General features: G+C 36.4%; 1 protein-coding gene across 2 annotated transcripts in view; it reads right to left on the minus strand.

Moving 5' to 3' along the window:
• Positions 1 to 25,801, minus strand: part of ESYT2 (extended synaptotagmin 2) — an 84,363-nt gene that overhangs the window by 18,998 nt on the left and 39,564 nt on the right. For both annotated transcript variants that reach the window (XM_037383686.1, XM_037383687.1), the window contains exons 7-13: positions 12,630 to 12,685; positions 7,678 to 7,798; positions 6,896 to 7,072; positions 6,403 to 6,485; positions 5,004 to 5,052; positions 4,253 to 4,342; positions 3,623 to 3,718 (exon numbers count right to left, since the gene is read on the minus strand). In XM_037383686.1, coding sequence (XP_037239583.1) covers positions 3,623 to 3,718; positions 4,253 to 4,342; positions 5,004 to 5,052; positions 6,403 to 6,485; positions 6,896 to 7,072; positions 7,678 to 7,798; positions 12,630 to 12,685 — 672 coding nt within the window. The remainder of the gene's footprint in view (positions 1 to 3,622; positions 3,719 to 4,252; positions 4,343 to 5,003; positions 5,053 to 6,402; positions 6,486 to 6,895; positions 7,073 to 7,677; positions 7,799 to 12,629; positions 12,686 to 25,801) is intronic.

Below are 25,801 nucleotides of genomic sequence, written 5' to 3' on the forward strand. Positions count from 1 at the left end.
ATTTGAAAAAAAGAAAAGGAGCTTGGGAATTTGCAAAACAAGGAGCACCATGGAGTGAAACAGAATTTACAAGGGAATTTATAGTTTGGGGAGCACAAAGAACCACACCCATTTTTAAAGCAGTACTTGAACCACTGTGGAGGGGTTGCAAGTTCTTACAAACATTGAGTGCATCACCTTTTAAAGCAACTACAAGGATGTTGGTTGTAAGATTTATTATTTTCATTTCTTTGCAATAAAAGCCAACAATTCACCAGCATACAGTGTGCTAATATAATATGCATTTGATAGTATGCATTTCATTTCTCAATGAATCAGCAATTTAGGTTAAATGTAAAAGCTTTTGCAACAAAGTCATCTTGGGTTTTTATCATATTTATCATTATTTACTTACCCAATGATATGCTGATCAATGAAACTTAAGTAGCCTTTAAAATGCAATAAAAATAGCACAAAAACAATGCACACTTGTTGAAACCATGCAGCAAAACAAATTGCATGCTCTCATTCCACTAGAGTGAGTGGCTTTAGTAGCGCTAATCCACACTCTGGCAGATAAAAGGTACAATACAAATAATACCAGAGAACTCACAAATAGTGCTCTATAGAGTGAGGTAGTGTTTTCACAAAAGACTAGTCCCGATGCTCTCCTCTCTTTTAAGTATCCACACCCAAAGTTTCCCTCGTAGATACTCTTAGGAAGATGGAAATGGAAGGAGAAAGCAGAGTGATGGGATTGTGGCAGAATGAATGCATAAGCAGCTTTACTACACAAAAAAGTTAAGGAAAACAGTCAAAAGATTCCAGAGAAAACAGCAGATAACAAAAAGTAAGTAAATATTTGCCATTTCAAATAGTTTTATCTGTTAAATTACTTTCAGTAGTGCAGCAAGGTGAAAAGGGGTTTTTTGTTTTTATTTATATTCAAAGATATTTACCCACTTTCCAAGTTTACTCTTGGTAGTTAAGATTTATATGGCAGATCCAACTAAGCAGATTTAGAGACCAGCCTTCTACACTGTTTCTACTTCACTTGAAATACATGTCAGATAAATCATCCTAGTGTCTCAGAAACCCACAAATAGGATACATCTGTGCGAAAGAAATCCCTGTGCTGGGGATTATCCACTATAACTCAAACAAAACAAGGCTGATGACAAGATCTACAGTGTACCAGTGATAAGCATTAACTTAAGAAATCCATTTTGAAGGTAATAAAAAGTACTTATTCATCTAGGAAATATTTCAGCTGTAACATTAAAAGTTGTAGACAAAAGTCTTCAAAACTATTAATAAAGGTCAGTGTAATTTTAATATTTCATTCTCTTTGAACTTTTTGTTCCCCATAAACACAAGCAATCTTGAAGAGCAATTACTTTTGCTGTTATGCTACATGACCCCAGCAGTGAATATGACACAACATGAGAAGCCAGATGACTTTCATGTTTAGTCCTGTGAATGTTGTTCCATATTAGAATCAAATGGACAAAGTTGTACTTGCTATAATTCACTGCAGTTTGTCTAGCAGCTCCATGACATTATCTAAGCGTTGTCTTTGTAGAATCTATAGGAATCTCTTCAGTCCTCCTGCATGAAGAAGTCTTCCTGTGATATTTCCCCCCCCCACCTAACTGTGAAGCTTTTTTGTATCTGGTTTTGGACAACCTGAATTTAACACAGTACTGTATTATTTTACTGTTGTAAATTTGTAAATGGAATTTTCAATTGTTCAGTGTTACTGTCTATCATATTCTTGACAACACGCTTCTGGAAAGAAAATGACTTGCAGTTAAATACTGAGTCATTTGCAGCAACTGCTTTTCTGGGCTTTTAGAGCAAGGAGGGAAAAAAAAAAAAAAAAAAAGAGGGTTAAATAAGTCCTACACTATGACCATCCTTATTTTCAATCCACTCTGGCAATCTTGTACTGTAGAGAGAACAGCTGACACAGCAATAAGAAATTCGGGATCCTGTTCCCAAATTTCTTAACTGGTCAGCTTTGTGCAAGGAACTTCCCCTTTCTGTGCCCTAGAGTTTAGAGATCTACTGATCAGAGTACTGATTAAGACAGTGAAATTAAAATACTGTCCCCAAAAGTAGGCGTAACTCAAGACTTGCAGCCTAACCTTTCTGAAGGAGGGAGACAATGTTACAGAATGTTTGTTTAAAACTCGAATGGAAAAACCTACTCTTATGACAAAGCCTCTATTTGTTGCAAAAGCTAATCTAATACAAAGAAGCAGAGTTGTATGGAAAAAAATTGGAAACTGTGGATGACAGAACTTTAAATTATCCATGTTAAGTAGGATACTTTAGTGTATTTTAACTGATATATTCAACTTGTAACAGTTTGCATAAAATCCAGTAGTTGAACAAGAAAATACAGAAATGGGTTCAAATTAATCTAGTTCACAAAACAGATGGCAGACAGACTTTTCCTGTGTGTTGCAGTATTCTGAAACTGATGTTAAGCACACCATAATTCTATTCTCTATCTGCTTACTCTGTACTACAGTAATTCTACTCTTTTTCTGCCAAGTTACAGACTTCTACTGAATTCAGTACAGTGAAGTTAAAAAGATGATGCAGGACTATTCCAAATGAGCTGCATCTTTTTAGCTTTTAAGATAACCTATAAATATTACTTCCAAACACTCAAACACTGTTCTGTACACCCTGGAACAGACATGAAATCACTAATCAGTGATGTAAATTGTTTAGGCTATTAAAGTTTCATTTGTTACCACTCTGATGCAGTGTTTTAACTGACATTTAAGATGAGGGGACAAATTTGCAAAATGCATGCAAAAAAATTTGAGGCTTGAAAACTTTATTCTATGATGTGTATTTTAGTCATCACTTCCAGAATTTCTCATCTAATAGCAATGCCGAAAAACAGCAAAACTCAGTGTTATGCTTCAAATATCTATTTGTGGTAGGGTTTAATTTATTACTGTTACCATTTACAACCAGGAACAGTACTAACCTGAAATAAACTACAAAACAGTCTGTGCTTGTCATAAACAAGCTATTTCACAGTCCCATAATAGAATCCATATAATGACAGAACCATCTTTTTTTTGTTGTTTTGTATTTTGCACAAGCAAATAAACAATACTCCAAACGACAACTTCACAGAAATCTCTGACAAGTATTCTGCCACTGATAACACCAACTGCACAGTATTGATTTCATGATGAGAACTTCAGTACCTTCAAGTCTACCTACCACAGATACCCTAAACCAAAGCAAGCAGGTTTACCTTAACTCAAGGAAGTGGGCCTTTTCCCAGTTAGTTCCTTAAAAATGCTCATGCTAGTCCCATACTATTTATGGAAAACACTGTGTAATAAAACCATGCAGCCTTTCAAGTCCAGGAAAGGAGCATTCTTTTAAGAAAAACCACACTGATTAAAGGGTAATGTTTTATTAAAGATACCTCTGTAATACTATACTACTAAAAATGTGGACCTTACATTACACGTTTTGAAATAAGAGAAAGTATAAAAAACATGACATAATGTGTGTTAGTAGAGCAGCGTGCCATACTACCAAGCAAGACATGCTGGAAGTACACAAGAGAGACCCATGGCAAAAGAGTATCTAGCAGAATATAACTTACAGGCAGGTTTCTTGCTGAGTCCAAATAGAGAATAAGCAATGCAGAAGAAAGCCCATCATTGGCTTGGTCTTTATCAGCTCTAATGCTTGTTAGCACCTAAACCAAAAACATACTGTAAGCCTTTCTGAAAAATCAAATAATGTTATTATTTCTTTCCCATTCCTGAAAAATATTTTTAAAACATCTCCCAAAATGCAAACATTCACAAATGCACACTATGAAGCATACAACCAAAGTTTTCAAAATTCATATATATGTATTTCAAACCCAATTCCTAATTATTTTTTTTAGACTGGACAGATTATGATATGATATTTCACTTCATCTCTCAGGCTAATGAGCTATTAGCTAATACTCTCAAACCTAACATTAAGAGAAGAGGACGACAAAAGCATTTTAAAATCCCTTGGCCACAAGAGTACATTGGCAGTCATGACTGGTTTGAGATTTCTAAAGATAAATAGCTTGGAATAAATTTACAGGTTTATACAAATTCACAACTAAAGAATTATACTAGTTAACAACAATAACAAAAAAAGACCCAACACCAAACAAAACAAAACCCCCACACAACAAAAAACACCCCACAACAATTAAGATTAGGATAAAAGTAATGTGTTCCTTTAATACCTTGTCTAGATTTTCAGCAGTTGGCATCAATGTGAGCCATTCCAGTTTTAAGTGCAATTTTCCTTTGGACACTTCATCCAAAGTAAACCACTGAAAGTTAAGCAAAGTAATGTGAAATAAACTGAAACCAGACAGATACACAACTGCAATTGCAGCTCAGAACATTTAAGGAAATGCTAACTCCACTAGAAATCGCATAGAGCTGAAGTCTGCATAACCTGAAAAGATCTGATTGTTTAAACTGTCCTATTTCACACTAAATATAACAACACAGAATAACAAAAACTGCCATGCAAACCTCTATGTTATATTGTAAAATGTTTTTTTTTAACTATGGAGAGAATTCTTAAAGTTCTGTAAACATGTTCTGGAAATACAAACCCTGCATAACGTTACTATAAAATCTCTCTTCCCTTACATACAGGATGAAAATTAGTCTGTTAAGTCCGATAATAATTAAACCAAACAATTAACTATCTCCTGCAAGAAAGAGCTCTCACCAAATACATAGATTACTGGTTTTTGCATTTATCAACTAGTAATCTTAAAATCCGAAGACAGAATAATGGCATTATTCTTCAGATTTCACCAATTCAGGTATCTCTTAAACCACTGTACCGATCATCAGCAAATCTATTTCTATAGCATTAAGGTTATTCACGTATATACAGGAACTATCCCCGGAAAATAGTACAATAACTACATATACAACATATGGGTTTTTTAAAACCAAAGCTTACTGAACACTTACCTCATCTAGAAGACGCTCCTTTTCAACTTCAATTAAATCGATCATCAAACTAGAAAAAAAAAAAAGAATACGTATTTTAGCCAAGAAGCAAAAAACCTAACACAGAACTCAAACCCCACCCTGTGCTTGCTGAGTCTCCAGGCTTCCACTGAGATCAAAAGAGCAGAATACTATTCTTTTAGCTCCTAAGAGAGGAATAAGTAGGGAATGAAATGGCTGAACAAAGATGAATGCAGGGTAACAGAAAATATGCCTATACTAGAGAACATTTTGTAGCTACGAGGGCAACTGGCACAGTACGGCTCCCATACACCTGGCCAAACTCTCAAAATGGCGACTACATCCAAACTACCCACTGGAAATAGCCCCTGGACGTATGCTGTGACCAAATTCATGCCTTGGCATTGTCTGGGAGAGAGCTTGTTCACACAAGCTAAAAATGTATCAGGGAATCTGCTAAAAATTAAACAAGGCAGACAACTGCATGCCACAGCATGAACATTTGTCGTGGCTTTTTATTTTATCAGTACTGATGTACACGCTATGCCACTTCCTCCCCCCAACCACTTCAGTGTAAGATTACAGAAGTGCAAAGAAAAGAAGCCTTTGTACTACCTACTTCTTTATTTTAATGAGAAGAGAAGTAGGTACTGTTGCTCCTGTTAAGAGAGAAGGAGCTGGAAAGATAAGGGAGTTCTACTCTGTATGGAAAGCAACAATGAGAAGCTCCAAAACTCTGCAAGAAATAAAGGTGACAAATTACTGGAGAAAGAAGCTGACTAAAACCCTGAAACGTTTATGGGTAAACACTTAGTTTACCAACTAAGTTTACTACCTTTAAGGTAGGCCTATGGAATTTAAGAGTGAGTAATGTTTGCAAAAGCATTACAGTAAATTTTTTTCTTTAATCTAATAGTTAACATCAGCTTTTAGAGAAAAATAAACTGCAAGATAGCTATTTAAAAACTATGAAGATGAGGAAGATACACAGTTTTACAATTTACAACTCTGCCTGAAGAAATAATTAAGACTTAGTGTTAGCTTACAAACATCAAAGCAGGTAGGGCACAATCCCTAACGAAAAAAAAAATCCCCCTAAACCCAAACAAAACAAAACAAAAAAAACAATCTTTTTTTTTTCTGGGTACCCACAATACTTACCATATTTTTAAAAAAATATGTGAACATACAGATGTGTATATATACACACAAGCACATTTTTATCTACATATATGAAGCAATTAGGGAACTACTTACTGCCATAATTTTGATAATACAGTAATTTAGCAGAACTGCAACTGCGATAATAAAGACTAGATGAAAATATTCCACCTCTTTTAATACCTACAAACAAATTATCCATGACATTCCTTTATGTTATGTAACAAATATCCATTACCTTCCCAGGAAGTCATCTTTATCTGGGTCTTCATCAAAGAGCTCAATCTCCAGCTCCTGTCCTGGATGTTCATATACTAAGGCCTGGAAGTACAGTAAGATGGCACTGTCAACAGTAAAACTAATCAGCTTTGTTAAATGGCATAGTAACAGTAAAACATCGAACTGCAGTGTACTTGTGTATTAAAACTTATCAATGAGCAAATGCTTTAAAAAGATGCAATTAATGAGTAGAGCAAGCATAAGAGCTTTTTTGATGTGATTTGCTAATGTTGGCTTTAATAGACTAGACTGCTCTTCAGAATTACTGATGCTTAGTCTAGACAAAAGCGCGTATACATCAATGGAGAATTTCTGTTTTGTTACAGAACTTTGGGCTTTTAGAGGGAAATATGAAGCTCCTCGAGGAAGTCCCCAGAGTATCACCTTCAACAAAAGAAACTCTAGAAGACAACTTTACAGAATGCAAAAAAAGATATTTTTATTGGTTATACCTCATAAACTTCATTCCATTTTGGATTCAGATTTTCTTTTATGACTTTGCTTTGGAAAATCTGGTTGCCCACACGGATGATTCCATAAGGATCTGACTTTCCCTTGACAATCCCTTTTAGGTAAGTATCTTTCCCCTCCAGGTCCTGAGCTTCTATAAAGTGTATCCTTAGAACACCCTGAAAAAGGAAAAGGTAAGTTTAGGTAGCAATTTGAAAGCTTCCGTGTCATCACAATTTATGCAATATGTGTCTTATCATTTCCATTGTGATTTCCTTAACATGAAAATTAGTTTGGATACACTGTAAATGGAGAGATATCAATGATGATCCACATACACAGCAGACCTAGCATGCAAGATATTCCTGAAAACAAGATTTCATCAACAAGCAGAAACATGCCAGTTATATCAAGAAATGCCATGCTACCCGAAGTGAGTAACAATAAATAGTAACAACTGTCAAGTGAAAAGCACTAACAATGATTTACAGCGATAAAATAAAACTTATGCTACTTATTTTTTAGTTTATACAGTTGAACTAGATTTTAGCAAGTAATATGTTTAAGATTCTAACAAACTAAAAAAAATCCTTCTTGGCGTTATTATGAAACATTAACTCAACAGAAATTATTTATAAATTAATTATTTTAAGTGACTGGATTCATGATAACTTGTACTACTGCAGTAACTCTAGAAATTCACACAGATGTACATATCTTTAGCGGTTACTACTACACAAAAAGCTAAATGTGAAATTCTTAGTATTAAATGAAACATGCTTACCTTTGGTATAGGAAACCGCAGTTGAGCAATCTGCACTTCACTGACAAGTGGGACTGTAATTCTATTTGGAAGGACCAAGTAGTTGGATATTATATCCAATATTATTGTATCTGATAAACCACTGTTGGAGAAAATAACCCTCAGTTACTTCATAAGAATTAACCATGTTACATCACACTAATATACTCCTTTTGCTGCTTAACAACCTAAATGGAGAATATATTTGTCGTTTTAGGGGGGTAAAGACACATCTGTTTTTTGAACACTTCTTTTAAAATAACGGATTCTTGCAAAATGGCCACCAGGTGGAAGCAGCTGACACAGAATAGCAGAAACCACAGAGATGACTATAAAGTTCTCATTTCCTTGCCACCACCAAGTTCTCCCCTCACCCTCGCCTTTTAAAGCCACCCAGGGCAAAAGGCTATTGCATAAGTTTTCTTGCCTGCATTGCATATAACCAAGCAGATGTTAACTGTTAATCTACTTTTGTATTTCAATAATGATTTAACTGTCTCTGAAAGTCTGGCTAACCATTCCTGTATTGTTATGAAACAAGTTGTCCTCTTGAGCTGGGAGGACCACCATTTAAAACAGAAAAACAAAAGAAAACATGCTCCGAATAAAATATAGCCTAGGGAAGCAAAACAGGTTTTGTTCTGGCAAAAAGGGAGTGGCAGTACAATCACACTGGTAATGAATCATTTAAAAAACCCAACCCCACAGTCCTCCAGAAACACAGAAGAGAGAAAGATTTCCTAAGCAACGAGTTCACCCAGTTGGGTCTGAACTGACAACAAAGCAGTACGCTGTCAGACCAATACAACAGTTACACATATTGCCTACACTGGCAAAAAGGCTGAGCTGCAGCGATACAATTCGCTATAGGATACAAGTATCCAGGAAGATTTTAGGGTTATGCACAAAGGTTCAGAAAGAAAATTACAAAAATACTTGAACTGCTTGTGCACTCTTGCTAAAGCTGGTGGAGCTGCTTCAGGGATGAACGATTTCTCCTCCTAAATACACTTTATGATTCTCCATTTACAGTTATGAAATTAAAATGCAAATAATATTTGATTACTTAGAACATTTTTCAGAGGAAGCACATGTGTGTAATCACCTTGAGAAGTTTTTCTAAGACTGGATAAGTAGTTGCAAGTAGCTCTGACTCAGCAGTTAGCATATTTATAAAAACACAAAAGCTGCAATGAAATGTAATAAATATATATACTATATATATGTGTATATACACACACACACACACTTTCATTTGGGGAGAAAATTTCACAGTGAGCAATGAAGGTATTATGGTGGAGATGGGTAACAGAATTAAATACAATCTGGCCCACTGATTCACACCAATATTTCATGCCAGTACAGCCTGCAACCCCTTGGCTGCCCACTTCCACAGAAAATATAGATGAACTACAATTCACGACAGAACATGGTTGACTTTTTAACGTCATCCAGTAAGATAGAACAGAAGAAACTCAAGGCTGCATCAAGATCAATGGACAGGTCTGTGCAAACCCCTCTATTCTCTGAAAGAAGCAACAGTGGACAATGTTAAGATACTGCTCAGGGGAAAAATTTCCTCTCCACTTCTGTGAATTAATTCACATCTGTCCTAAGGAGGAGTCTTCATTCCCCGTCCTTGCTTGCAGAGCTCATCCAATCATATTAACAAAGATTTTCATTCTAAATGAACACTGAACCCTACAAATGTAGTTTCAGTAATTAAGACAACTACTATAAGAAGATAATCATGTTGTTTGAAAATAAGTAGCTTCCTTTAGTCATCACTGTAACATGTTTTTCAAACTTTTTCAGTTCCACGTTGGTAATCATAGTTTTCAACTTGTGTATACTAAAAGTTTCTCTAAAATTAGCCAAGAAAATAGACCCCATTGTTTTGTTAGAATTGACTTAAAATTTTAAAATAAACGTCTCCACCAGTCTAACATTACAAGGAAAATAATAAAAAGCTGAGGTGATAGTAACTACACAAGCAACAACCACACTTTTCAAAATACAAATCTGACAACAAATCTCCAGTAGGTAAGTTTGCTTTGTTCCTGCTTTTGTTAAGTGTCCCTACCTGGCAAGAAGAGAAAGCTTTGCCGTTATGCTCAATACAGCACATGCCTTAAGAACAGATGATTAATGGAAAAAACTAACTGACCTAGGTCAGAGAAAGCATATGAGCAATGCAGGACAGGCAATGGTACCAGAGCTGCCTTGAAAGAAAGGTTATCGTGCTCTTAGTTAAGATCACATACATTATGAAATAAGCTACAGGCATAAACAAACCTATCCTGGAGTAGCAAAAGGTTCAGAGATTGACTAATGTTCAAATGGTGCTAGAGCAGATTTCCTTAAATAAAAGAAAGAGCCTGAAGCACTACACAGTCCAGTCACTGGGAGGATTCACAATCCTCTCTGTTAAGATGAAACCCCAACTCTGTGATTCCAAAGGTCAGCCTCACAATTTTACATCAATATAAATGCTTGAATGTCACTAAAATATCCGAGAAATTAATATGAAGAATGAGCTAGCATTAATGGAATTTCACACAAAGAAACTGGACTCATAGGAGGCAGCAGATACTCCCTCGCTAAGTAATGAATTAAATTAATTCTAAAAACAACATGACACTTTCAAGCTGTTTAAAATGTATCGAACCAAATATTAGCCAACTGGGATGCTCCCAGGTGGAAAGTATTCTTCAGGAATACGCGGCAAAAGTAACAACCTTTTGCCATTATGTTATTAAACTAAGAGGTCTGATCTATGGAAAACAGAGACAAATCACCGATCAAGCTACAGAGAAAGATGTATCAATTTAAACCCTTACATTGATGCATCACCAATAAACAGTTTCTTAAGACTGTAAAACTCTTAAGTCATTGATGATAAGCACAATTATTTTCTCAGTTCACAGAAATGACAAGTGCAAAATGTTTCACGTATTTTACATGTCTTCAAGAGCTCAATTTCATTGTAGGAAAATAACTGTCAGGTACCTACTCTTTGCTATTTAGTTCTACTTATTTTTTAGTGACAGAATAAGCAGCTATGTATTTTTCTTGCATCGTCTTTATTTACACTGCAGAGACAGCACATCTCAGACTACATAAAGTGTTTTTACTGTATCTCAAGCAACTATAATATAATTCATCTTCCCATCATCCACATACCTTCCTGACAGCACTTTAGTATTCTCACAGCCTGGCTCCTCCTTACACAGAGATTTTAATTCCACTCCACTGTAAGCTATACTAATGATGGAACATGAATTACTTGTATGTCCTTCTCCTTGTGGAGTCATATACTAAGAGCAACAGAAGTTGTTAACAGCTCACAGGGAAGCTTCTAGCAGCAAATGCAGAATTTCATTTAATAGAAGGCATTTGCAAACAGAGTACAAGCAAGTATTTTTGCGTGCAGGCAACAGCAGTAAGATAAAAAAGGTACCTGTGGCAGCAACAATCTCTTCATTGTTCAGCACTGTTTACTACAATATGTCAAGTTACCCTACCAAACCATACAATCTATCTATATAGATAAGAAAAACAAATTCAGCACTGAAGAAATGTCTTGGCAAAACAGAACATGAGTCACCTCGGTTACAGTTTCTATAGAAACTATACCACATCTAGATGGCATGATTTTATGCATGTGTGGCCAAGCTTGGTTGCTCTGGAAACCATAAAATTGAGATACTTAGCTAGAATTTGTTTACATCTGAGGTTTTGTGTTTGCAGTCAGCCAAACATGTAGTGTGGTATAAATCTCAGGAGCCTAGTAAGCTTAGGTACTAAATGTGAGTTTATTAGTGTTATGTCAAAAAAGCAAATTATTACTCGGTACTTGTATTTTGGAAGCCCTTTTCTCACTCATCAAGAAAATCTCTTTCCTTGGAGGCAGCCTTAAGCAGGCTTGAAAGATAAGCAATTCTTGCAGCCATTAACCTACTTAATGCAAGTTCTAATTTTGAACTGTTCAACTGGGATTCCGTGCAATGGTTTCACATGTCTAAGCAAAGCAAGATCTGTTTCAGTCACGCAAGTGAGCAGTAAAGGATTAATACCTAAATTCAAACTCATTTTTAAACAATAAAAAAGTAATTCTGGAGTCAGCCAGCTCTTGAGAGTACGGGATCCAATAAAAGGACTAGTCACAAAATCCAAGTGTGTATCAGATCCACCCTTACTCCCTTAGCCATAGTTTCAATATTAAAAAGACCCTGGGTAACTATTACAACTAGATAATTATGAATATACTAATGGATTTAACCTCATCAGGATTGCAATGATTCAAAGCAGCTTCGTTTTTACCTCTACTACTGCTTTTTTCTTTGGGGTTTTATCATGTACTATTTTGACAAGCTCTGCATAAACCAAGCATTTTTTCTAGCTATATATGGTCAATATTTTTGCTACTCCATTTGATCTTCACATAATAAACTGAAAGCTTTAAAAAGTAAGTACTTGAAGAGATTAGGAAGTTTAATTTAATTAGTGTCTTAAGTATTTCTAACTACCTTTATGCAAGCAACTAGAGAAATATCAGCATACAAAGCCATGAGCCAAGATGTTGTGAACCCACTGACATGAAAAATAAGGCTCTCTGTCTTTCTGCTGCCATATGAGATAGCAGATAGGAAATTCACAAGATTCTGGAAATCTGGAAAGGCTGAGAACACTAAAAAAAGCAGATTAAATTTTTTTTTCGAAATGTTTTTAACAAGTTCCATAGCTGTAAGTTTGTGCATTTTTACTTGTAGTGAAATCACTACCTTCTGCACGTTGAGCAATTTAATGTAATTCTAAATCATGAGATAACTACTCGGAATAATTTAACCTAAAATTATTTAGCTGATGGTCTTCAGATTTTCTGGGGTGTACTTGGGTGGAAGAATATCAAACACTGCTTTACATATACTCACTTCAGTCCCGGAACATCCAGAAGATTGGTCAGTCCTGTCCAGTTAATTTCCAAAAGCTGTGAATTACAGAGAAGGGGTTGGGGGGGGGGGGGGGGGGGAGAGAAAAGCAACTTAGAATTCACAACACTGAAGAAATAAACCTGATCACTATAAATTCTGATCAGTGGAGGGTTAATAACCAGTTTCCAGGATTTTCTTAAACAGAAACCCAAACTTCTTCCATTCTAAATAATTTTTATCCAATTATAACTTTTAAAGTTATAAAAACAACTCACCATCTTCTTACCTACCCTTCCACATGTACATACAAATACACACATGCACGCCCCAATCTACATGTGTACATAGTATCTACTACATACAACCAGTATCAAGTAATGATATGTGATCCTATTTTCTGGAGGAATATATTCATATTCACCATTGACCTGTTATAGATGGACAACTAACCTACATGAATTTGCAGAGTATAATAAACTGATGAAGAATCCCATCTGAGACCAGGAAAATAAGAGATCTAGAAGGCATGACTACAGAAAGAAAAAAAGACTGGGATTAAGAAGGTGGAAGGAGGACACGACAACAGCTTGCAAACAGAGGAGGCTGTTTTTAATGACAAAGAGAAATTAACTCCACCATGGATGCAGTAAAGAAGAAAGGTATCAACAGGATTAAGTATCAAAGTTAGAAAAATCCTCAGAAATAATTAATAGGGATAATTCATTACTAGATCATATGTACTTCCTTCACTGAAATTTTTTACAGAATGTTAGATGTACAAGTGCTGTTTCAGGGCTGCCGGCATTAATAACTAATTCCCCATATTCTTTTCAATCATATAATATTATTCTAGATAACAAAACTAACAAAAAAACCCTAAGTTTCCTTATCTCCCTTCTCACTGAAAACTTTTTATTAACTGCATAGAAGTAAACTGAATATAAGTAGCAAACAAATTCAAACCCATCCAACTACCACCACGCTTCCAAATCCACCTAACCTAATCCACCTAAGAATAGCTGCATGAAAAAGTTAGAGATATTGAGATCCCTCAGATAATAAACTAATCGTGGTGGTTCAGTTAAATGCTGAAACAAACCAACAAATCTTTACAAGAACCCATGTTGCATCTTTCCACAAACAGGCAAGAATGATCACCCTACATACATTTGCTATTAAAAGAAACAACCCTAGCAAATACCATTCTTTTTAAAAGGATCTATTAATAGTTTAGTTAGTGATTTCCTTTGTGAATACTTTTGACTAAAGATAACACACACTACATTTACTTACATAAGGAGCACTATTACTTAATATACTTTTGTAATAGTGGCAAACTATTTCAACGTTACCTGTGAAGCACCTAGCCTATCTGTAACAAACAATCAAGCAGAAAAAAAAATCATTATCCTTTCAATGGAAAAGGTAGCAAGATTTAATAACTAAATATTCCAAAACAAAAGGCAAGACGTATCATGGGACATACTGCAAGAATCTACATAAGCCAGCAACATGGCCCTTGCCACAAAGAAGGCTAACACTATCCTGGGCTGCATTAAGAAAACCATTGCCAATGGGATGAGGGAGGTGATCCTTTCCCTCCACTGACCAGCGGGGAGGCCACACCTGAGTGCTCTGTCCAGTTTGGGCTCCTCAGTACATGGACATACTGGACAGAGGTCCAAAAAAGGGCCATAAGGATGACTAAGGGACAGGAGCATCTCTCCTATGAGGAAAGGCTCAAAGAGCTGGGGCTGTTTACCCCACAGAACAGAAGGCTCGGGGGGGATACATGTCCATAAATGCCTGAAGGGAAGGTGCAAAGAAAACTAAGCCGGGTTCTTCTCAGTGGTGCCCAGTGACAAGACCAGAGGCAAAGGGCACAAACTGAAAAACAGGAGGTTCTTAACAGCAGGAAACATTTATTTCCTGTGAAGATGATAGAGCATTGGCACAGGCTGCCCAGAGAGGTTGTGGAGTCTCTGCCTTTGGAGACATTAAAAAAGCCATCTGGATATGGGCCTAGGCAACCTGCCCTAGATGGGCCTGCTTGAGGAAGGGGTTAGACTAGATGACTTCCAGAGGTCCCTACCAACTTCAGCTATTCTATGAGTCTGTGAACATACTGGAACAGAAAACAAACATTTGGTCCTACCCAGTGAGTAAGATTAGCGTCTTCCTAACTATACTATTCAGAAGGGTGATTAAACCTACAGACTTCAAGAGAATGCTTAAAATTTAGCACTTTCCCTGCTGATACCCATTCAGCAAATTGCTACAGGATTTTTCTTCACCTCCTTTTACTGTATTACACTCCTATGCCTTTGTATAGTCAGGAGAGCAGCAGACACAGAGACTCCTCTAATAAGGCAATCTAACAAACTCTGGTGGACGACTGAAAGAAGCTTGCTTTCTAACTCCATCAACCAAAAGGAGCCCAACAGAGATCTGCTATGTTTCAACATTAAGAAACCCCAACACACTTAGAACAAAAGAATTATAAATTCATACAGATCATTATAGTCTATCCATTTGCTTCTCCTAAATGCAATTTCCTAAACCCTTCAGGATATTCATGTTTCCCAGACTCTGAAAGAATGAATGAAAGTCAAAACAATTTTTCGTTCTGTCATTACAGCATAAGGAAGACAACAATAACTCTCAGAATAAGTTAAACATCATGATTTAGTTAAATTCATTTTCTTACTTCACATAATTTTATACTGTGTGGGTTAAAATGCAGTAAACAAATTTCTGCCAGTTGTATGTATTTTACTATATTTAATTATACCTTTGCATGCACACTTTTCCCCTCGCCAATTACAGAGTACTTCCTTCATCCATCCATTTCATGTACTCATTTTTGTCCAGGAATTATATTCAATATCTCAACAGATACAATAATGATGACATTATGATAGCAGGGAAAAAAAAAAAAATCAATCAACATTTTTATTGTTCTGCTCTAACCCTTAAAAAGCACTTTCCCCAAAGTATCCCCAATAAAGCGGTAGCAGTACAGAGAACTGGAATGTAAAGCTTTAGACCCTTCACTGAACTATGAGTAATATGATTCCTGTAAGCTTAATTCTGCAGCTTTAGAAATAACAAGAGCTTTCTGACAAGATACTGCAGAACTGACGCTACTGTAAAAACACAGGCTGATTTTTAAGAGGTTTCCAAAATCATATTTTCCTTCCCATTTTCCTTTACATATTCCTTTGCTGAACTTCATGAGATTCCTATTGGCACATTTTTCCGGCTTGTCAAGGTCCCTCTGAATAGTAGCACAACTATCTGCTGCATCAACCACTTCTTCCAGTTTCAAGCAAGTAAACTTGCTGTGGCTCCAGTGGTGTCTCCAGAAGGTCAGAGGTCCTGTTTCAGATGTCCCGTCTACAGAGAATCACACTAGATGCATATGTGAGGGTAACTAAATTCAGCCTAAGCCACTACTTGTTCATATACATTAGTCACATCTGAAACAGACTATCAGAATCTAAAGTGAAACATCCTATCATTAGCAGCTATACAGAGCCCAGTACAGAGACTGCTGACTTTCATCATTCTTCACATGAAAGTGTGAAGATATTGTTGGTCCAGTACCATCTTGTATTCAATGTCTTTCTAAAGATATCTCACTATAAACTAGTTTTGCCCACTTTCTGTTACAGTACTAGCAGGATTATTTTTAGTGAGAAAAGGCTAACCTACCTTACACAAGAAAAAGTATGTATTTGAGCAAATCATATGGAGGAACCAAAAGCTGTGGAATTTGCATCATCACTTACCACGCTGTTATCTGACTATGCATTCAGATTCTAACAAACACATTGAAGATTCAACTAGTACATGTGAAACTTTCCTATACTTCTGAAAACACTAATTTTTAGAAAATGCTTTTGAAAGACTTAGGTTATCAGACTCATTTTCAAACGGACAAAAAGAAGGTTAAACCCACTCATTTAGTTTGCTCTAGTCAGTGTTTACACAAAAATTCTGCCTTTCTTCCTTCAAATTTATCTTCCATTAGCATACAAGGCCTCTATCAACTATAGATCAGGCTGTCAGCCAAGCACTTACAAGAAGTTGTGCACAAGAGATGAACACACATTAGGAAAACAGTTTTGTAATTAGCATTTTCAGCAAAGGAACGCACAGTTAACAACTGGATTGGAAAAGATCTTCAGGTAGGTGGGAGGCTCAGTTTGCTAAGGCACATCTATTTATGGAATGCTAGCAAGGCTAAGTAGCAGTAAGACCTTCCAGAAGTGGATGAGATCTTACTAAAAACTCATACAGTCTGAACACTGAACAGCCTTTTTCTTCTTCCTATTTTTGGGGTTTTTTTAAAGTGTTATGATTTCTTTTCTACATGAATGTAAATTTAAAGCTATCAGGTTTTTAATTAGCAAATGCAAACTGTTAGAAATTATTTGTTGTAAAATGGGTTATTTTACATTGGTATGTAAGCTTTACTTGTACACTTAGTTCTACAATAACAAACGATGAGCTAGAAAACACAGAACAAATATATAAGAAAGCTGAAGGTAATTTCAGTGTATTCTTCTTTGAAAATTAACGGTGCAAATTATACGTTCTTCAAATCTCATGCTCATCTTAACTCTGAAAAAAAGTTAAGAAATAAATAACTGAACCACGATGAAAAGTCCAATTTAGCACAAGTAACTTCAGTTTTGTACTACTTCCTCAATCCTGCAAACCCACAAATGTTTAAGTAATGTAACATACAAATAGCTTGGTAGCAGCTGATAAAATTAATGACAACTTGTGTTTTCACACTGGTTGTCATGTTCTAATCACAAGTTTTGGCATTATATTATATGACACTTCAAAAATCTATGCAGACTACTGAGGCTCTGGAATAAGTAATTTTATAGTGTTTTAAGACAAAGAATCCATTTTATTGGATGATTTATTCCCTTTTTCCTTATTCATAGGTGAATTAGAAGGCAAATACACCCCACAAATACCTCAAAAAATTGGTCCTTATCCTAAGGTGTTCATACCTGCATCCCATATTTAACATTTTTACATGCTAATGTTTTCAGAGTAAACAGAAAATGAGAAAATATTTGCATTTCCTTTTGATTTTTTCATTCTTTGTTGTTTAGTATATTGCATACAGCAATTAACATGGCAGAGTCCTGTACTGCCTCCTAAATAGATTTAACCACATTAAATGAATCGGGCAACATAATGCACATTAAAATTCAGCATGAAAAAACACCATCTACACTAGACTGAAACATGTATTGTAGTGGTTTCTATATTAACTGCTACAACCCAAACCAAAACAAAGAACAACCTATGAGATAGCACAGAGAGCTGCAAGGTTTTTCAATTTATGTGACCAAAAAGCATTTCAGAAGGTTGCAGCACAGCATATAGACCACATACACTGCTTGTGACCACTCACTATCAATACTTTGATTATTACACACCTCTTCTCAAAAACAAGGCTACATTGATTCATTCTGTCATCAGTCCTCAGACCATGAGGCATGTAAAAAATAATCACACAAAGTTACTGAAAAAAAATAGTGTTACTAAGAGTGGCCCATTTAGACAAGAAACGCAATTAGTATGCAATTAGTACATATAACATCAGAAACTTTATTCATCTATTTATTGTACAGGAATAAACACAAATACAGAGGTCAATTTCAGAAGTGCTAAAGACAAATCCTTTTCAATTCAAAGTTGGAGTTAAGAAATTAAAAATCATTACCAAGGCTAAGCATGTTACCGGATTATTAGAAAAGCTTTGCAAATAAACCTTAAGCCATGAAACGTTTTGGAAGGAATACAAGCCTTCATACTCCTGGCATAAATCAAGCTTTTGCTGTTTGCACTTTGAAGGTAAGCTCTCCTCACATAACAAGTTTTGCTATGTTCACCCACCATTGTGCTTCCTTTCCAGTTCTACCAGAAGAGCCCAACAGTAATGAAGCATTGATATTGGTATCACTGCAGGAATACACACTCTAATCTTAGCCTACAGATATAATGACAAATGCTTTTTTCTTTTTATGTTGGGTTTTTTTTTTTCTTCATAGTCCAGCCAAACACAGATTTTCATTCTACATTTTGTGCATTACCATGCCATGATTTGCAAGCACCCCACCCCCGCAACAGGTAGTTCTCTCAGTAAGTTAAAGCAACGTCACCATCCTAAAAAACTCAAAAGGCCTATGGAGAAAAAGGGAGCAAGCAAAAGACTGCCAGCTGATGAATCATTTTATGAAGTACTGAATAGAAAAAATTTCCATACTTTAAGGAAAGTTTTGGCCTATAAATCTCCAAAATAGCTTAACAATATTATTTCCTTCTTCATCACAGCTTTGAGCAATGCAAAATTCTCTTAGTTCAGCTAAATTCAGGGAATGCCAACTGGTTCTCTACAGCAGAACTAACAGGGCACTGGAAAGATTGTGTTCAGTATTTGTCACCAAGTGAAACTCTGCCAAGAGCCAAAAACAATGTGGTCTCTTTATACAACACAGTGCAACTGAGAGAGGTGATATGCCTTGCAGAGACTTCTTACCAGCCAGCTCACTGGCCTGGAGTGGGCGGGATTTCAGACACCAGTGAGACTTTCCAATGAAGTAGTATGTGTGTCAAGTTACTCAAAGCTCTTTCAATTCTTCCTCTGCTCACAGTAGTGAAAACAGATTACGTTTCCTCCCTGAAAACCAAGAAATGTGTGTCTTCTCAAGGCTCTGTACTGAGAACGAATGAACACTTACACTGAGTTTTAAAATATATATATATATCTCCCTGCGGCCTGTAAGAAAAGGTAGGCTAAAAACTGATGAGCGTTTTTACGCATTTGGTGTTCTCCATACCCTAGATGTGTTAGGATGCAAAAGGGAAAAGAATGTACTGGGACACAGAACACACAGGCCACAACTGAAGTTCACAGCAGCACAAAAGGCAGCCTCTAAACACTGCCAGTCTTGTGGCTTCATTTGGCTGCCATAAACACTACTAATTCTCAGAAGCGAAGCCACAAAGTATTTTAAAATGCTAACGAACAACTTCCTGCTAATCAAGTTATGGAAGTATGAGTCTTCTGCAAGACCCACTACAGGGCATGATGATACAATTCCATGGGATAAGTTGTGTTTCTTCTCAGAATTTTTTTATAAGAAGGGGACTAACATGCCCTCTTCTCCTTACTCCTGAACGGTCATGCAGAAACAGTACAACCTGTTAGTAGAGCACAACCCATTACCACTGCAATGCTAAAGTGCTAACATTACTGTAATTATTTAATAAATAACATTATCGAGTGTATTTCCCCAGTAAACATATAATAAACTCAGCTTCTCAAGCAAGGCTTGACTATACAATACCATAGAAGGTAGCAATGACACTGTTTTTCATCATTCCTGAAGGAAACACACCATATCTCTGCATGGGAGCCATGTTTAACAGTGCTGTTTTTCCGCTGTAACTGTCCAAAGATTTAAATGACAAATGCTGAAGATGGAAGATGTATAGTTGTGGAGGTAAGAGACAGAACAGGCAAGTTTTTGAGTTAAGGTGACCAGAAGAAGGACCACAGTTAGTCTTGTAAAAATCCTGTGCACCTCACTATTCTCCACAGTGTCAACTATTCAAAGTTTCATTTCAAGCCAATTCTCTCTACTTTCTACCCTTCTACCAGTTCCACATTTTGGTTCGCACCCTCATATGAGTACTGACACTCTCCTGCCTCCTTAGCGAGCCAGCCCAAGATGCTGAAATACATCTGAAGGACAGGAAATTAGTCACTTCTTGATGTGTTTAATATTTTGCCAGCTTAGGTCCCAAAACCGGTTTCCTTTAGGAGGAGAAGCTTCAACACTGGTATGAAAGAGACAATAACACTGAATGGGAGGGCACAGGGAGAGAAGAATATGGTACAGTGGAAGCATCAACTGTAATGGCCCTAAAAACATCCCATAAGCTATCAAAATTAAATTATAAAAATTTTAAGTTATAGAAAATTATAAGTACACAAAGTAACAGTGCAAATCACTCATCTTGTAAGCAATAACACTAATTCTTAACAAATATAACCGTAAATTCAGAATTTATCCACATGTTCCACAAACCCCTTTAAAAGAGATTAAAAAAAATTGAAGCAAACATAGCAACAGTCTCATACATTCTGACGCATTTTTGACCAACTAAAAGCAAACCAAAACAACATTCTTCTGCATTCCACATAATGACTTTTTTTTTTCCCCCAGCCATTTCACTAGGACTCATTCTTGGTGCAAGTGCTCCTTTTGAGTCTAATTTTCATCAGTACTCATAATTTTTAAAGTCACATTCAGCGCTGAATTTTCCAAAGGCAGCCAATATTAAATGAAACTAAATCAGTATCAAATAAAGCAAAACTACAGAACAGAACAAATCTGTAAAGTGAGTAGAGGACAAAACTGTGAATATAGAAATTGCAGCTTTGCAAGAGTTGCCCACTTTTCCTGGAAGGCATCCTGTTTTCCAGCCATGGTTTTTTTAGAATAGTATAGGCATTTTCATATGTCTATTTTGTTGTTTTTGTTTTAAACAAGAGAAAAGGGTTGGGTTAAGAAACGCCTTCAATATTAAGTATGCCACTAAACAAGCTTTTGAAAATTACTAATCTGCAGTACAGCTGTAAGCCATATACACTTCTGTAACTAATCAAAAATCAAAATCATTAACTATGTGGTGTTTTGTTCTAAAAGGAAAAGATAACTTCACTTAGAGAAACAGAATATATATGGTAAATATACATAATGTTAACATAGTGAGAAGTAATACAAAAAAACCTACACATCCTATTTACACAGTGCTAACCTTTCCAGCACTGAAGCTCAGAGATCTAAAAGACTACTTCAAAACATTAGAACGCACATATTTCTCCCTTGAAGTCTCTTACATATTCAGACATATTTTTTAAGCTGATGAAACTTTCAGCACCTTCTTCACAATAGTAACAACAAAATACAGTATTTAAAAAGTTTCATATAACATAAGAACTCTTGCAGTATCAAAAACTTCATGCATTACTCAGAAACTGGAGACTGGTAAACTCATTAAACAAGTATGTTCAGAACTATCAATTTAGGCAGCGTTGCCTTATATAGTCATTAAAGCCAGCAAACAGACGATACAGAGCAAGAGGAATTGTTGCCAGTTACTTTGGACTGGAAAGTATGAGAACAAAACCTAATGCTAGCTGCCAACTAATTCCTCTTCCCTTCTAACAAAAATATTGAAGAAAAGCTTTCCTTGGCTGCAGCCACTTGCTCTCTAGTAAGTGGACAGAATTTGGTTATTGCTATAATAAGCTTTATTTTACATTTTTCTACAGAGGTTAGAAAAACACCAAGACACACTGCAGTGGGGAGAAAAGTCTGCTTGGAAAAAAATATGAATTAATTATGGAATTATGGAATAATTTGACTCAAAGATATTTTGTGGACAATCAACCCTTAAGTTTGCTTGGACCTTGACCACTAGCTTTTAAATGAAAGGAGGGTGAAAAACACTTTTAATATTTTTGTAACTGAATACTTTTGGGAAGGGTTTGACTTTTTAGTTTTCATTCTCCAGTTTACTTCCTGTCATTTTTTGTCCCACGAAGTCAACCAGACCCCTAATAAAGTGGCATGGGGATAGAAGTAAAGACAACATTACTCTGGACAAAGTCTCTCCCAAAGTTCAGAAAGCTATGACCACAAATGAGAGGTGTTTCATTTGATATACTTCCAGTTTACGATCTCAGGTGCAGATTGACTGAGTTAACCAATTCACAAATGCATGGCACTTAGCATGGATCTGGGACAGAAAGGACTGGCCACAGCTACCAGAGCTAAAAGGTGTCTGGAGAGGTATCTGGAACTACCAGAAATAAAAGGTTCAAACAAATCCTACCAGAGCACAATGCTGGGAAACAGAGGACGTGTCAGGATCAGCTTACAAGCATGCCTGCTGCTGATCTCTCCCCTGCTATCCCCTACCAGCTTTCCTACCTCTCCCTCAGAAAGCACCAAAGAAGCTGTGGCTGCAGGAGGAACCCCAGGAAAGCAGCCCATATGTGCTGCACTGGGTCATAGCTCCAGCAGAATAGCTTCTGCAGAGGGACAATACACAGGTTTCTTTCTCAGTGAATACAAAACAGAACTGAGAGACAGAACACAAACCACATCTACAACACAAAGATCATGCCTGGGGGTGGGGGGTGGGCGAAAGAAGTAAGGCCTGTGTCCACACAACTAAACCCTTCTCCCTGCGCCTCTAAAATAGTGTTTGCACTTAACTTGTTTACTAGGTGGTCCCTGTAATGAGCTGGGTGCAGTACTGAGTCTGGAAATTGTTTGGAAGAGCACTAAATAGCAAAATAACATCAGAGTAAGCTAACAATTACATAGCACAGACCACCATAAGGCAGTGTCCAGCCTGTCACAGCCCTGCTTCATTTGTTAGTATAAATACAAACATTATGTCCTAGACTCATGCTGCTCAGCCAGTGGGTAAAAAGGAGACAACCAGAGATCTCCTAATATTTAGACTCGCTTCAAAGTAGTAAGTGGAAATCCAAATTTGGTTCATCTCAATGTACCTCCCCAACCCTTCCCAAATAAGACCAATGATGTTTTATCAGTTTGCACGAATTATTTCACTTTTAGAAAAAAAGTGACTAAACTATCCACAAAACATTTCCAAATTCTTGCACGTTTTACCAAGATTTAAGTTCACATTTGCTTTACACAAAAACACATGGTTTCTCTAGAGAGATGAAACAAGACACATAAATGACACCTTAAGTTTTTCCTAGGCCACACAAACACCCATACAAACCTACCTTTTCAGCAAGTTCACAAAAATTTATCTTAGGACATTTGTTCAAAAGAATTGTTACAAGAATGTGATGTCATTGAAGAAAACAACAACATACCTTCTAAAGCTGTTGAAGTAAAGAATTCACTCCCACCTCCCAAACCTTGAAAACTAGATCAACTCAGCAGATTGCTGAGGAAACCACAACGATCAATCTGAGACTGTTTCAAAGTGCCTAAACCCATGCACTTGTAATTTATGATCTAGCATAATCTGAAACTGTACATCTTAACATCACAAGTTTTACTGTTTAATTAGAACATATCCAAGAAACAAAAGCCTCCAACGGAAAATATACTTCCAAGTAAGAGACAGAATCAATTTCTTCAAAGAAGTCTGTGCAGCACAGATTTCCATGATGTTCTCATTTTTTAAGCTCTCTCACTGATACTTACTACAAACAAACTTCAAATCACTGAAACTGCCTTACACACACACAACATCAAAATATTTTCCAACGTGAAGTGTGCAATTTGTATTATGTTCTCCTTTATATTTGTCTAAAATAAGGTTGTTTGCAACATCTGTGAGCATTTCCTGATGCATCTGCAGATTAAACCAGAAATTTCCTGCAAGTAGTAAAATCTAGAGTAGAATTTCTGTCATATTTGATAATATTTAGTTCAATAGGTTATTTATTACTCATTTTCAGACAGTGAAAATTACATTTGCTATCTATCCTGTTCTATCAGTGCTGTACCAAGTTAACAGACATACTGGTGCTTGTCAGCCAATCTTACCTGCGAGATTCAGACTACAGCTTTTGAAGTGAAACAATCACCCCAAGGTGCAACAATCCACCATCTATAGTGCAAACTTCAATTACATACATTATCATTTTAACACAGAGGAAACGGTTGAACTGAAATTGTATCACTACACCACCCACGTTCCCAGGTTTCAAAACCTGTGTTACTTTCAAACATTGCACTTAAATATGAACTTTTTAAAATATAGTAAGTTCAACATGAAAAGGCAAGACAGGCACATAAAACAGGTGCTCATAAAAAGTAACTATCGGGTGATTTGTGATAGGCCAGAATTCAGAAAAATTTTTGGCCTTAGAAAACTTTCCTTAACTCATTTTCTACAAATTACTCAGATGCAGAAGTTTTCTTCCTCTTCAGTGAGCTAAGAACCATTCTCCTAATTCAAGAGTACTTAAATAAGTCTGTAACAACTGCAACACTATTGAATCCTGCAAAAATGCACATAACTTTGGTGCCAGTCTCCATGATACAAATTAATATTGGCTAACCCAAATAATCCCCAGGCACTTTCCTTGTTGTTTGGGTAGTAAAGAACAGGGGAACCCTACGAAAGACTTCTAAAGTACATCACAGTTTCATTTAGATAAATGAATCAGTTACTTCAACAAAAAAGGTGGTAAAACGCAGCAGAATCCCATACAAATGCTATAATACCTTGAAACTAATTTCAGTTTGTACATAGTTATATTATTTAAAATTAAAACATTTTTTAATTATTAATTAGTATTTTAACTCTTATTAAGTCAACATCAACCTTTCCAGTTAGAGCATGCCCAGAATCTCACCTTCTACAAGACTCACTAGGTTGGATACAATCTCAAGAGCCCACCTGAGCGAATGGTTCTGGAAAAGCTGTACTTACATCAATACTAACAGATGATGCAGGTCCAATCTGTTCTTAAGAGCCAGCAGAGACAGAGATTCAGTGTCTCAAGGCAGCCTATTGCAGTGCTTCACTACCACTACCATACAGGCTTTCCCTCATCCCTCTTGTCTAGCCTGAATCTTCCTTGCTGTGACTCTTTGTTATCCTATCTGCCATTGATATACAGAATAGATTGCATGTTTCTCTTCCGCAAGAGCCTCTCACATTTTTTAAGACATTTTCTCCTCACTCTAAACTAAACAATTCCCATTCTTTTGGTCTGTTCTCGAGGGTCAAATTTATTCTTATCTCCCTACTTTGCACACTTTCCAGCTGGTCAGTATCTTTTTTGAAGGGCTGTGCCTAAAACTGAAAGCATTTGTGGGTTATTTTCTTGTTTACACATGTCAGTCTGGCTGTTTCAGTTTCATCCCAGCAAGGCCTTGTTGGCTTAGCTACGTTTCACTAGTATTCCTGTCCAAATGTCTACTTTGCCCTAGCACATATTACAGTTGAATTACATGACACCCTCTCTCCCGCCAACTTCTGCTACTGTCATGATAATTTTGACTCCCAATTCCATCTCACACTGTGCTTCATCCATTTTCATCCTTGGGTCATTGGTAAATATAATG

This window comes from Falco rusticolus, chromosome 4 (genome assembly GCF_015220075.1).
Source record: "Falco rusticolus isolate bFalRus1 chromosome 4, bFalRus1.pri, whole genome shotgun sequence".
Lineage (NCBI taxonomy): Eukaryota > Metazoa > Chordata > Aves > Falconiformes > Falconidae > Falco > Falco rusticolus.